This window comes from Centruroides sculpturatus, unplaced genomic scaffold (genome assembly GCF_000671375.1).
Source record: "Centruroides sculpturatus isolate CEXI.00-Female unplaced genomic scaffold, Cexi_2.0 scaffold533, whole genome shotgun sequence".
In the NCBI taxonomy this organism is placed as follows: domain Eukaryota; kingdom Metazoa; phylum Arthropoda; class Arachnida; order Scorpiones; family Buthidae; genus Centruroides; species Centruroides sculpturatus.
The window spans coordinates 339,390-354,325 of record NW_019384875.1 but is presented as its reverse complement, the minus strand read 5'-3'; the positions used below and the strand labels follow the sequence as shown (position 1 = coordinate 354,325).

The following is a 14,936-nucleotide window of genomic DNA, read 5'->3' as shown; positions in this document are numbered from 1 at the left end:
GCTTTTTGATGTAGCCCATTGTACAGACTTATCACACCTTGTAGTTGTAATAAAATATATATATATATATTTAATTATTAAATAATTGTAAGAAAACAAAATAGTTTATATAGCCTAATATTTATTTAATTTGGGCTTATAAGTGGACTTTCTTGTGGAGCGATTAAATTAAATAATTTACGCTTTTTTTAGTTTAATTTTCATGTGCAGATAAATAAATTATTATTTATTTTAATTTAAAAATAAATTATTATTTATTTTTCTGCATTTTGTTATTTGAAAATAGAAAATAACATTATTAACCACAAGTTCTCGTCTTAAATATAATACAGTTGAAGACTCTTCAAGTGGAAATTTGATTTGTTTTATAAAATATTTTACATAAAAAATTCGCTCCATTGCTTTAACAACGAATCTAATGCTCTCCCATTTTGCATTAATGAGATATTAAAATAAACATAATGGTAATTAAACTAACTTGTGGTAATTCTGATCGCCGATTTAAAGGATATTTTCGTGCAGATCCGTAAAGCGTTACCACCGGATACAAAATGAAACGAAAAGGGACGGGCAAAATCTACGTAAATTAAATGATGTAATTTCATTGGATTCGAAATTCTAAATACCATCTGCAATGTCAAAATTTCGGATTGACAGGTGGGAGGAGAAATAGCGCTGAATTCACGCAATCCTACGCAAAATTTTCCTATAAAAAGGCATGGAAGACTGCAGTTAAAGCACATTTCGGCGATCAACAAACCGAAAGCAACATGAAAACCATCCTCTTTCTACTGGTCGTTGTTGGTAAGTAAAGTATTTTCTGTAATCTTTAAATTTCCAATTGGGCTGCAACTTAAAAAATTGTAGACCTATAAATTTTCACTGTCGTTCGTCCGTCTCACCTTACTCTCGAAAACCTTTTTAGACATATGAAAGATGAGACTAGATTAACACAAAAGGAAAATGCAGTTCCCGACTAACTATATTCGAACGTCCCATGAAAACTGGAAGCCATTATATTTAAATTCAATCTCGCCCCTGTACGGTGTATGACCAGCACCACTCTATTGTTAAATAAAATCAATTTAAAATATGATTTAATGTTTAATTTTCAATGGTTAAACTTATATTGTGCTAATTAACTTGACTAGACATAAATTAAAATTAATGAAAGACATTTTTGTTAGGAATTGCAGTCGTAGCAAACAGCGAAGCATCTGAGAAAGGAATAAAGAAAGATGTTTCATTTGATAAAGGCAAGAAAGGGTCTGTCGACGGTGTGAGAGGTGGACAAAATGTGAAGGACAAATTTAATTTTAAAAAGGATTCAAGTCGAATTTTCTTTCCTGGAATGCCTTCAAGTAACCCCAATTTAGTCACACTTCTTGGGATACTAAACAATTTGAACTTGGATATTGAAGGATTTTTAGAATGTATCTTAGGCAAGGTAAGTATTACGTATTTTTCTATTTAATAAAATTTGAAATTATTATTATTTTTCTTAGTTGCAAATATTTATTTTTTTTTTACCCGCAATAATAATAAAAGTTTATGAATTTACTTGATAATTAAATATTTAAGTTTTATATCTGATTTTATTTCTTCGCATTAATTCAATTTTATAATACTTTAATTAATTCTACATTTCGGCATTAATTTTTATTAGAATTAATAGAAATTTTATTCATTATATAACGCAATTTCAAATGTCTCCTTAAATAAAAAAAAAAAAAACAATTAACAAATTGAAATTTAATAAAATTAGTCGTACGTCTTCGTGTCTGTCCTGAAATCTTTCAAAAATAAGTTTGAGAATCAGCAATTTTTGTGGTGAAGAATAATAACTTTATCTTTTCCTTTGATATTTGAGTTTTTTTTTTTTTTCTTGAAAATGAATAAATAAATAAATAAAAGTTGTTTGCCATAAAACAATAATTTATTTTTAAAAACAAACTTGATAAAATCTTATTATGAAATTTATAAAGTAATTATTTTTTTTACTAAATTAATATCTAATAAATTTAATTTTATTATAATTTTATAAATTATACATTGGAAATAATCATCAATTAATATTTATGAAAATAATCCTTTTTTTCTTTTCTCAGCTTATGATAAATTTGGACCAATGCCATCTTCAACTCGGTAGCATCTATTTAAGAGGCGATACCCAAGACAGATTTGGTCGCAAGGACAGATGCGATAATTGTGGTACAAACTCAAGTGACCCATTGGCATCGATGAACGAGCTCTGTCCGACACTTAATAATATTACTAGTTATTTGGGTTGCATCCTCGATCAGCTTCATAACTTAGATTGCTTGGATTACATTGACGGATGTCTTACGAAACTTCTGGAGTGTCTCAGTATATATCTTAATTTACTTTTTAGTAACGAAATAGATTGTGACGATTTATTAGACTTTCTTGAATATGTCTTAAAAGTTGTTGGAGGAATTTTAGATACTTTATTAGACGGTTCGTTTGGAACAACAACTCCAGAAGTTCCAGATTTCTGCTTAGCATTAGGCCTAAAGCGTAAGATATAATCAACGATTGATATAAGTAATATTCTGATAAATAATACAAAATATTAAATACGTAATCTAATTTGAAATCGATTTCATCATTATTCTAAATTTAAACAATGTAATATGAATTTAAGAAAATAAAATTATTAGCATGCAACCTTGCTTCTTATTGTGTACTTCTACAAATTGCACTAATACGTCATATTTCATTTCGTCATAATGTTTAAGGCCGATTGTGATGTTTTTGTGATACAGTGGTACCTCAAGATACGAACGCCCCAGCATACGAAATTTTCAGGATACGACATGAAATTCGAACATATTTTTGCTCCACGATACGAACAAAAACTCACCATACGACGTTACATTAGTTCACATTTTTCATTTGTTTTCCTTACTACAGTTATTTTTTAAATGTATTACTTGGCTTTAATTTGAGTATGTTTTTCGCGTTAAAACGAATTATTTGGTTTTACGTGTAATCGTATGGGAAAAGTTGATTCACCTTACGACATTTTCATGATACGATCTCAGTTTCGGAACGGATTAATTTCGTATCCTGAGGTACCACTGTACATGCGTTGTCTAACAGATTACGTTAGAAATTTAATGTGACTTTTTTGTATCATAATCTCGGTTAATACTTCTATTAACGCACGGTTCAGAATTTTCAAACACGGATGCGATAAATTTCTATTAATTCTTTACAACTTTTATAATTAGCAAGTAGCAAAGTATCGCGAACTTTACACGAAAATTATCGTTTTTCTCTTTATCTATTACTAAAGCTATTTGTTAGTAAAGCTGAAACTAGTGCTTTCTCTCCAATAGAGTTTCATTTAATTTATAATAAATCTTTCAGATATGCCAAATTCTTTTGGATTTCCCACACCTGGAAAATTTCCACTTAAAAATTTGAGTGTTTCTTAAGATTGTTTTCGTTTTTCATATTCTCTTTACCTCTCACAACAAGGACAGATTTTTCTCGTCTTTATCAAACCCCATAAATAATTTCGAAATTTCACAGAAGCATTGAAATCTTTTAGATAATTTTTTTTCTTCTTCCTATTCTTATCTTTCCATACTTTTTGCTTCCTTAATATTTATCTTAAACCGCATTAATGCGAGTTTTTGTGCAGTATACTTAACATTTGAATTATATTGAATATCTCTTTCTCTATTCTTCATTGTTCTCGCATCATCAGCGTATCTCGTGAAATGCATTTTTTTTTCTTTTGTTATTATATATTTGACTTTTCATTTGCTATCTTCTCTTCAATATACCCATTAAACGGGTAACGAGAAAGTGTGCCAGCGTTTTCGTACACTCCTCTTTATCTTTGCTTCTCTCTTCATCCTATTGATATTTATATATGTAGGTTGGTTGTTGTACAGCTAGTAAATTATTCTTTTATGTACTGTAATGTGTAAATAACCCTTCCTCATATATAATAAAATACTACAGACTTATCTCTCGATCAATTTAATAATTCCGGGATACAGTCTTATTATGCAGTTTTAACAATTAGAACTACTTATAATTTAATGTAATTAATGATACTAAACATTCGGTTGAATAGAAGTCGCGAATGCAAATAAGGATTATCTTTTAATTTTGCGATTTCTTAAATTTCTATCGCACAGATTAAGAAAAGAACTATTATTTACATTCTGCAGACATTTCGATTTAAAATAGCAATGAAATATAAGGATAAAAAGTCCGAAATTTTCGAATGATTTTCTTTTTCACGTCACTTTTTATAATAGAGAAATAACAGTTTGAAATAAGTGAGATTGTTAGATAAATATGAAGTCTTAATTCTTAGATAAGTATAAATAATGTGTCACAAATTAGTTGTACTTCAAAATATTAAACCGCTTCCACAGATAACCCAAAACTTTATATAATTATATGTTATATTAAAGGAAAAATATAGCAATTGGTCAAACATGACCTCCCTCAGATTTTACATCTTTAAACTTGAAAGACCGTAAAACTCCAAGAAATTCAAGAAAAAAAAAAGAAAAAATCGGAGTATTTTCTGTTGTATGCACGTTAATGTGTGTATGTGAAGGGCACGATTTTATTTATCTTCTTCGAAGCTTAATAATTTTTGCTTCAAGTCCCACACATATCTGCTACTTCTTAATACAGAATTATCTGATAATGTCGTGCAAGTGTATTTCTTGTATTCTGAAATATTCACAAAAGCCAAATTTTCCCAGGACAAAGAATAAAGATTTAGAAAAAGAAACGGTTGACTTACCATACGATTTTGATGCACTCGACAAATCGAAAAACAAATAAATACTAGAAGTTAGTTGGTCCAATGGTGTTTCCTTATTTCCTGTATATCCATTCACTGTACAACTTTGTACTTCTCTTGTTTTAGTTAGAAATTTATTAAATTATGTCTCTACTATCGACTTTACATTGTGTGTATTTTACTCGTAAACGTCATATGATAGAAATTTTATTTTTGCATGTTGCTCAAAACCATGCTTCATATGCCAAATACCTAAATGCCTGTATATTGCTTCGTCTATTTCTTATATTGCGTACAGTAATTACTACGTTTAAGAAATCTTCTGCTATTATTTTTCTCCAGTTTTTCAAACATTGCTTCTTTTTATTATTGTATAAGTTACAATAGAAAGTATTTTAAAAGACAACAGCAAGCACACTTTTTTCGTATACGCAAAGCTTTGACTAGTGTCTGATAGACCTTTCAAAACTAGGAAAATACAAATCGCACTTTTTCCAACTCAACAAGTTAAAATAAATATAAGAATTTTTCGGAATTTTTCAAAATATCATAGAACAAAGTGTCTGCGAGTCGACTCCCATTGGGTGTGTTTTTCTTCTCACGTCTCTAGTAGAAAATACACAACCCGAAAATGGGAATCACACGGTTTGGTTAGATCCTGCTATAGAACGTAAATAGAAAATTTTGCAAGAATCGTATTTACGGATTTTGAGGTACGTAACTTCGAAGTTAGGAAGTATGATTATGAACTCAGATATCAGCATTTCTTAATTGTTTACAAGAAAAATTCGCAGTAATTGTTTATTTAATTAGACTTTATTTTTTCAAGAAATGGTTTATCTGTGATCTAATACGATCTGTAATTAAGCGATTGTGAGATTTGGAAGTACAGTACCTATTGCACCACGTGCGCCTGCTGGAGAGACGTGGTGACGACAAAACCGCCTGACAGCTGTAGTTAATTATCGCGATTAATCGATCAGAATAGCGTATTCACATTGCTCAAATGTGCTGGACAGGATCAAAGAACTTAATAGAATTAAAGAAACAGCTTCAAACTTGGGATATAAAAAAAGTACAATACCAGGACTAATTAAAAGATATGAAGGAGGCAATGTATTAAAAACCCAAGCAAATCACTTTAAAAACCTCCAAGTTCACGTATGATCGAAACATTAAAGACATCATGAAACAAGTATCCGACAGAAAACACTCAAAAATGATTTTCAAAAGAGCACCGAATATATACAGTATTTTAAGAAATGATAAAGACATGCTTAAAAGAAAAAAAAACCCAGGCGTATATAAAATTCCGTTTGAAATTCAGGAATTAGGAATTAAGAAGAACTATATTAGGGTCACAAAAAAATTTGCCTACCAGACTTAAGGAACACAAATACGATATTAAGAAAAAGCACTGCAACACAGTATTATCCAGAAAGGAAAAAGCAGAGAATTCTGTGGTTTATAGAACGAAGCGATTATTCGTTTTCCATCATTGGCAATGCACAAAGAATAAATCGAAATATGTAAAAGTAAATTAAAAGATGGTTGTATTAACGCCAGGGATTCAGAGAGACTAGCTTCCGCATAAACGTTCTACATGAAAAAAAAATTAAAACGTAATATTTGTTAGCCCGCACCTTCCCTTACATCAGGTGTTCGAAAATTTACTAATATAATTAATTTTTAACTCGTGCAAATCTACTTTATATAAGTGCATGATATTGGTTAAACCTGTGAATTATTAATTACTTCTAAAAAATGAAACGATTGTTATTAACAAAACTTCTATAAAAATATTTAAGTTAAAAAATGACAAGAATTTGGAGTTTAAGAACTGAGAAAAATAACTACAGTCTTCTTATTAGTTTACATTCCTAATGAATGTGAGACCCGAAAGGCCCCTGGGTCTAAATTAATAATTTATTAATTATGTTAAATATTGTCACCAAATATTACTTCATTTTTGGTGAGAAAAGTACTGTTTTAATGTAGGAAAATTGCAGACCACAGATGTTATTTTCCTTTCACAGAAGTTAGAACATCCTCTGACTTTCCCTTATCTGGTTAAAACTCTGCTCAGATGGGAAATGGTTACCCCTCATTCATTCCCCTTTCATCCGTTCTCATGAAAGAGTTACTGGCCGATGATTGGTCGAAATTCAGAAGATATACAGGGAATTTGTCAGAATTGGAGGGGTTCAGCGACAGTTCTGGAAGCGTCCAAAACTCCACACATTTTCCTCCTGATGACCAACGTCCTTAGACGAGTCACATACAGAATAATTCCAGAGTTAGCACTTAGAAACCATACTTGGATTTTGTGCACATATTGATCTCCCATACGAAGAAATAAATGAACTTTATCTCCAAAGTGTCCCTTGCATACAGAGAAGAAGACGAACGACAACTAGAACAGGTTGTATGTTTTATAACGATTTTGTGAGCTCTCTCTCTCGATCGCGAATAGGGTATAATATAATCTTAGATATCTCTCGATTTGTATATTATTTGTAGTGGTTCTATCTCTCGTTCATTAAGATTTTTGTATGAGTTTATTTCCTTTGTTTTATTAAATTTATTATTTCGTTTTTAATTAAGATGTCTCTTAATTTGATTTCGAATCGGATCTCACTCGCGTGTTTGTCCGCGGAACATAATTGACAAACTGGTGTCAGCCCTGAGGAGCATCTGGACTTCACAGTTCAGATCTCCTAGCGATTATCGCTCTTCTATGAAATATTTGAGATCAGATCTAGTGATCTGCATCGTAGAGAACTAGTTTTACCGACTAGTGCCTGTAAGAGGCGTACATCTGGTTACGTCCAGGCTGATCTCACATGAATTTACTAAACGAAGTTAGTCACCTAATTGTGAATAAGCATTATATTTTATTAATCTTACATACACATTTATATTGAAATTTTCAAATGTATTAATAGTATAAATTTACAAAAAAAAACTTTAGTGGATAAATACACGACATATTAATACTTAAACCTTATTTTGCAATTTAAATTCTTTTTCGGTGTCCAAACGTTTCTTTCTCTATAGCAGTTTAAAGTATTTTCCTTGTTGTAGAGATAAAAAAATTGAGAAAATAAAGAATTATGATAGATTTACTGAACTTACTCTTATAAATTTAAATATATTAACACTTTTGTGGATAAATACACGAGATATTAAAACTTAAACCTTATTTTGCAACTTAAACTCTTATTCAGTGTCCAAACGTTTCTTTCTCTACAGCAGTTTAAAGTATTTTCCTTGTTGTAGAGATAAAAAAAATTGAGAAAATAAAGAATTACGGTAGATTTATTGAACTTACTCTTATAAATTTAAATATATTAACACTGTTTTCGTGTAAAATTGAAAGAATATACATTTTATTAATATATTTACAAGTTTGCAGAACGTCTTTTTTAAATTCGTGTGTCGTGGCAACCGTTAAGATACTGCTCGTTGATAGTGCAGGTCTGAAATTTTTAGTTTTTAATAGGCGACATGCCTTATAAATCCAGATATTGTGCAGTTAATGTCTACCGTGACTGCTAGAGAAAAGTTTTTGAAAATGCGCCTGTGAATGATCGGTACTTTATTTTTCCTGTGTTAACTAAGCCTGCTACGAAATATAGTCTGAACAAGAGTCTTCAGAATATAGCAAGAGCTCTGGGTGGTGTAAATAAAAGAAAACTCACAAAAACGTAGCTATTATACGCCTATAGAAGATTAAAAAATATATAGAAATAGCTTTTTAATATGTATCATTATATGAGCCGTAAGTTTGTACTGTAGAAATTCTTCTACGTAATATTTAAATAATGTCGTGTCCTTTATTACAATCTGTAAATTTTTTAACAGCACTAAAGAGGGGTTGGAAACATAATTTAAACCGAAATGCATTTGAGATCTAATTCTTAAAATAATAACGTAATTTTCTAACTAAAATGCTGTAAGATCGTCTACCAAAAATTCTTTGGATTAAAAGGACAAACCTCCGATTTAGACATAAAAAAAATCAAATAGTTAAGGCGCGAGGGTAAGAGTCACTCCGAAGTCCAGTAACGAGACTCTCAGGAAAATGAATGCAAAGTCAAGTACAAATAACAAAGCGAGTTTATTATCGAGAAAACAAAATTATTATATTCGATATAGGAAATTGGCCTATTTCTGTTTACAAAACAGTTGGGTACCTAACGGGGGTATACGAACTGAGCGACTCACAACATACAAGGAAAAGAGTTGTCTTCACTTCTTTCTTCACTTTCTCTTCCTGTGCTCTTATCCTTTTCGTCTTCTTTCACCTTTACTTGGTCTTTCACTTGGTTGTTTACTAGATCCGTCGCTAATTCGGTCGTCGCCTGTCTGGTCAATTAGTTCAGTTCTGTCGGTCAGTTTAGTCTCTTAATCCAATCTGTCGATTTCGTCACTTCTTTTTATTTTATACTTCGATTTTGACCGATCACACTTTAGTTTTTGAGAAATGTAAAGCAATTTGTAAAAAGCATGATATTGGTTATCCAATCGTCGTTCTTCTTTTTTTCAATCAAGAATAATATGCATGCATGTAACATGGATAGCATATCATCGGTCACCCAACATAATCGAAAAAGGGGTAAACGACGGACATTACCCTCATCCTTTCCTTTGCATGTTGTGAAACAGTTATAACAGTCAGTTGATAATTTTTTACTGTAATTTGTTTATCTAAATTATTTTAAATCGAAATTACTAAAAATTTGGAAAGGGGGTTCCCTAAAATCGGAAAAATAAGCGAAAATCGTTTAAAACATTGGTTGATAGATAAATAATCGCAATGTCGCATTTACATACGCATGTCACAGATGTGTTTACAAAGGGCGTCCTGTTAATCGGGACCGGATGCCACTATTGTTTCCATATCTGGTTTCGGTTTCCTCTTTTATCTATCTAACTGCTTTTTCGGTATTAAGGAAAGACAGCGGGACAGACAGACAACAGTGGGATTTTATAAGTCTACAAAATTTTTTAAATTGCAGCCCAACAAACCTTAAATTTATAGATTTCTTTTCATAGTATATTGAAAATTGTTACATACATGAGCCTAACAATTGTTATATAGATTATAATTACTCAAGCTTAATATTACTGAATTGATAATCAATAACAAGATAAGTTACGCGTACACTTAAGATAGTAATGACTAGACTTTTGTCTATACTAAACATGCCCCAAGCAGTAAAATTTGGAAACTCCAGCCAATTCTTCACCTAAAATCGAAAGATGTTTTCTCGAATTTTATCGCTGCAGATAAGAGATTTTTTATACAAAATAGAACAAACAGATTTTCCTTCGTCGTACGCGAAAGAAGTACAAAAGCATAAGTTAATAAACTGAAAAAACGAAAATCCGGAAACCAAAAACACTTTCAAATAATAGATTCTCTAACTAAATTCGTAATAACTTAAGAGTCGTCCAAAGAAAGTCATTACGCTTCCAGTCACCTGAATGGTCCACAAAAATAATTGAAAGGAATAAACGTCACGAATCGAGTTCACATATTCAGTTAGCGTAGAAACTTCCGTTACGATCCGAACAATGTCTTTCCTCTTGTTACTTTCTTGCATCATATTGTAGCGTAACGTTTTAAATGCGTGTGCCAATTCTTGACAAATCAATTCGGAGTAGAGAAAGAGAAAATTCTGTGATATTATAAACACAGAAGAAAACAGAAACGTGACTAAGAAATACAGAATGTAAAAAAGATAATTGTTTATTTCACCAAAAAAAAATTATATTAAAGTAAGAAATGAAATCGTTATTATAGACAATAATACCGAATACGTTAAGAAAATTAATGAAAATAAAGTCGAGCCATATCAATGCAATTCGAATGATCAATGTTTTCTTGTTTACACCGCTACTGCAAAAAATTTTGAAAATATTCTGTACCACTCTGCGGAGTTTGACTCTATCGAGATGAAAGCGGACAGAGGATAACACAGAGATTATTTGAGTAGAAAGAAAGAATGTTGAGAGAGAAACGTTAACAAAAGTGTCCTTAACAGCAACACTTTTAACCATTCTGTAAACGTATAAACATAATACTATCTTCGCAAGGATTAACATCACGATGCCGTATACATGAAAACCTTTTCCTTCCATCTTTAGTCCGAAAAGCCGCATGCTGTATAACAGAGGTTTCCAATTCTTGAAACAATCCATGTTCATGTATTATTTCTTTGAAAATATAATAACGTTTAGCATCAGAAGATGAAGACTAAATGCGAATAGGTACTTGTTGTAACTTGAGAACAATGAGGTGTTCTGTATTAACTACAATGCATCGAAGATCGATAAAATTCGTCAAAAACACGTTTGTATTATCGATTTGGCGAGTTTATTATTTATCATAGCAACTCATTATATTAAACATTTTAATATACCATATTAATTCCTTATTAAGAATATGTGTTTACTTCCCAGTTTCGTCAATATTTGTGTCAAGAAAAATTAAAAATTGTTTTGTAAATTTCGAGAAAAACGAAGAGAAAGAGATGACAGAATCCTACTAGAATACAAAATAAGTTACAACAAAGGCTCTCGGGTAAAAATAAAAAACGAAAATAAGAAAAGCCTCGATTTTCTACAATAATAAATAAATTTAATTAAGTAGCAAAATTCACTTAGCTTGATGCAAGTGCTTAAAAGAATTATAAGAAACTTGTGTGTATCATGCGATAGCATCGTCATCTTGATCTTACGTATTACACAAAATACGACAGTGACGTANGACATCGTCAAAATGCCGGACTGCAATATTTTATAGTATTTTTAATTAATTTAATTAAAAATGTATTCTTACCTCATTTATTAATGTATTAATTGTGGCTTGTCCTTGTAATTGCTTCTCCTTCAAGACTTGAGTTCGTGACGTCATCTATCTAACACCTTTCAAGGGAGATGTTTTAATTGAAATAACGAAATTTACCGTGTATATTCTTGTATAGTGAATCGGGATCTCCTGCCGCCAATCTTCTCAAGACTGCTGTATATGATCTCGATTTTCTTATTTCTAACTCCGTTGTCGAGACTTAGGAATGACAGCCGGACAGACGACAGTGGAAATTTACAGGTCTACAATATCTTTTAAATTGCACTTTAATAAAGACTACAATACAAAAATAATAACTAAATATAATATCAGACATAGAATTAATATGAAAACTAAGATTAGTTACTTAAGATAGATGGTTCCTGTCCTCACAAACTGTAAAATATTTTTGCATGTTAGAAAAATAAAAATGCTTTATACATTAAACATTATTCAACATTCTTTTCAGTAATATTATTAAACTTTGGACTTACTTTTCTGAGTAATTTCAAACATTGACTTGTTGAAGTGGAAACGTTCTTAATAACGTTATACTGAAGTCAGCTTCGAGCTTCGATTGTGCCGTGCAAAACGGGGGTGGAGAAACCTTCAATCAGACTTTTTCTATTTAACTTTATTTTGATTCTTTTTAAAATATATATATATATATATTATTATTAAATAATTGNTATTTTAAATCGAAATTACTAAAAATTTGGAAAGGGGGTTCCCTAAAATCGGAAAAATAAGCGAAAATCGTTTAAAACATTGGTTGATAGATAAATAATCGCAATGTCGCATTTACATACGCATGTCACAGATGTGTTTACAAAGGGCGTCCTGTTAATCGGGACCGGATGCCACTATTGTTTCCATATCTGGTTTCGGTTTCCTCTTTTATCTATCTAACTGCTTTTTCGGTATTAAGGAAAGACAGCGGGACAGACAGACAACAGTGGGATTTTATAAGTCTACAAAATTTTTTAAATTGCAGCCCAACAAACCTTAAATTTATAGATTTCTTTTCATAGTATATTGAAAATTGTTACATACATGAGCCTAACAATTGTTATATAGATTATAATTACTCAAGCTTAATATTACTGAATTGATAATCAATAACAAGATAAGTTACGCGTACACTTAAGATAGTAATGACTAGACTTTTGTCTATACTAAACATGCCCCAAGCAGTAAAATTTGGAAACTCCAGCCAATTCTTCACCTAAAATCGAAAGATGTTTTCTCGAATTTTATCGCTGCAGATAAGAGATTTTTTATACAAAATAGAACAAACAGATTTTCCTTCGTCGTACGCGAAAGAAGTACAAAAGCATAAGTTAATAAACTGAAAAAACGAAAATCCGGAAACCAAAAACACTTTCAAATAATAGATTCTCTAACTAAATTCGTAATAACTTAAGAGTCGTCCAAAGAAAGTCATTACGCTTCCAGTCACCTGAATGGTCCACAAAAATAATTGAAAGGAATAAACGTCACGAATCGAGTTCACATATTCAGTTAGCGTAGAAACTTCCGTTACGATCCGAACAATGTCTTTCCTCTTGTTACTTTCTTGCATCATATTGTAGCGTAACGTTTTAAATGCGTGTGCCAATTCTTGACAAATCAATTCGGAGTAGAGAAAGAGAAAATTCTGTGATATTATAAACACAGAAGAAAACAGAAACGTGACTAAGAAATACAGAATGTAAAAAAGATAATTGTTTATTTCACCCAAAAAAAAATTATATTAAAGTAAGAAATGAAATCGTTATTATAGACAATAATACCGAATACGTTAAGAAAATTAATGAAAATAAAGTCGAGCCATATCAATGCAATTCGAATGATCAATGTTTTCTTGTTTACACCGCTACTGCAAAAAATTTTGAAAATATTCTGTACCACTCTGCGGAGTTTGACTCTATCGAGATGAAAGCGGACAGAGGATAACACAGAGATTATTTGAGTAGAAAGAAAGAATGTTGAGAGAGAAACGTTAACAAAAGTGTCCTTAACAGCAACACTTTTAACCATTCTGTAAACGTATAAACATAATACTATCTTCGCAAGGATTAACATCACGATGCCGTATACATGAAAACCTTTTCCTTCCATCTTTAGTCCGAAAAGCCGCATGCTGTATAACAGAGGTTTCCAATTCTTGAAACAATCCATGTTCATGTATTATTTCTTTGAAAATATAATAACGTTTAGCATCAGAAGATGAAGACTAAATGCGAATAGGTACTTGTTGTAACTTGAGAACAATGAGGTGTTCTGTATTAACTACAATGCATCGAAGATCGATAAAATTCGTCAAAAACACGTTTGTATTATCGATTTGGCGAGTTTATTATTTATCATAGCAACTCATTATATTAAACATTTTAATATACCATATTAATTCCTTATTAAGAATATGTGTTTACTTCCCAGTTTCGTCAATATTTGTGTCAAGAAAAATTAAAAATTGTTTTGTAAATTTCGAGAAAAACGAAGAGAAAGAGATGACAGAATCCTACTAGAATACAAAATAAGTTACAACAAAGGCTCTCGGGTAAAAATAAAAAACGAAAATAAGAAAAGCCTCGATTTTCTACAATAATAAATAAATTTAATTAAGTAGCAAAATTCACTTAGCTTGATGCAAGTGCTTAAAAGAATTATAAGAAACTTGTGTGTATCATGCGATAGCATCGTCATCTTGATCTTACGTATTACACAAAATACGACAGTGACGTAGAGAAGCACTCTATTGCATAAAAAATGGAAGCACCTTAAAGCCGCTCTGTAATATTAAATAAATTCTTCTGGTTGAATAATAGTAAACAAATAAAAGTTTCTATTGCAACTTCACAGCACGATTGTCATGCTGTAATGATGCAATGTAAAAATGCAGCAACGACTTACTTTTTCCGTTGTTATAGGCTAAGATTTTATTTAAAAAATAACGTTTACAGTATTCTTTTAATTACAGGTAAACCCCGTATAACACGGGAGTTACGTTCCAAAACATTGCCGTCTTATGCGAATACGTGTTATACGAAACAAAGAACTAGTGCGAAAAGGGAGGGGTTAGGTTTCAAAAATTAAAAATAGATGCTGTTAAATTGGATTTATTATTCATTTTTTTTCGTTGATAAAATATTTATTATTTAAATAAACACTTTACCAGAGGATTATTCATCCTATATGATGATCTCAGCATGAGTATCATCAACTGGTAACAGTTTGTGGGTGCGTTCGTTAATAGCGGTCGCTCTGCAACGGGAGTGC

The 14,936-nt window shown here is 31.0% G+C and overlaps 1 protein-coding gene across 1 annotated transcript; it reads left to right on the top strand.

Annotated features, from left to right (window-relative positions):
- Window positions 1-728: 728 nt before the first annotated feature.
- On the top strand, window positions 729-2,704 carry LOC111630955. Its single transcript, XM_023375123.1, has 3 exons — window positions 729-804; window positions 1,188-1,447; window positions 2,109-2,704. The coding sequence occupies exons 1-3, from the start codon at window positions 771-773 to the stop codon at window positions 2,547-2,549; spliced, it is 735 nt and encodes a 244-aa protein (XP_023230891.1). The 5' UTR covers window positions 729-770; the 3' UTR covers window positions 2,550-2,704.
- The last annotated feature ends 12,232 nt before the right edge of the window (window positions 2,705-14,936 follow it).

Bases quoted from the DNA above. Each gene is read 5' to 3' on its own strand.
- LOC111630955 (XM_023375123.1), top strand. From the start codon at position 771: ATGAAAACCATCCTCTTTCTACTGGTCGTTGTTG. The intron at 805-1,187 runs GTAAGTAAAGTA...CATTTTTGTTAG, and splicing joins CTTTCTACTGGTCGTTGTTG to GAATTGCAGTCGTAGCAAAC. The intron at 1,448-2,108 runs GTAAGTATTACG...TTCTTTTCTCAG, and splicing joins TAGAATGTATCTTAGGCAAG to CTTATGATAAATTTGGACCA.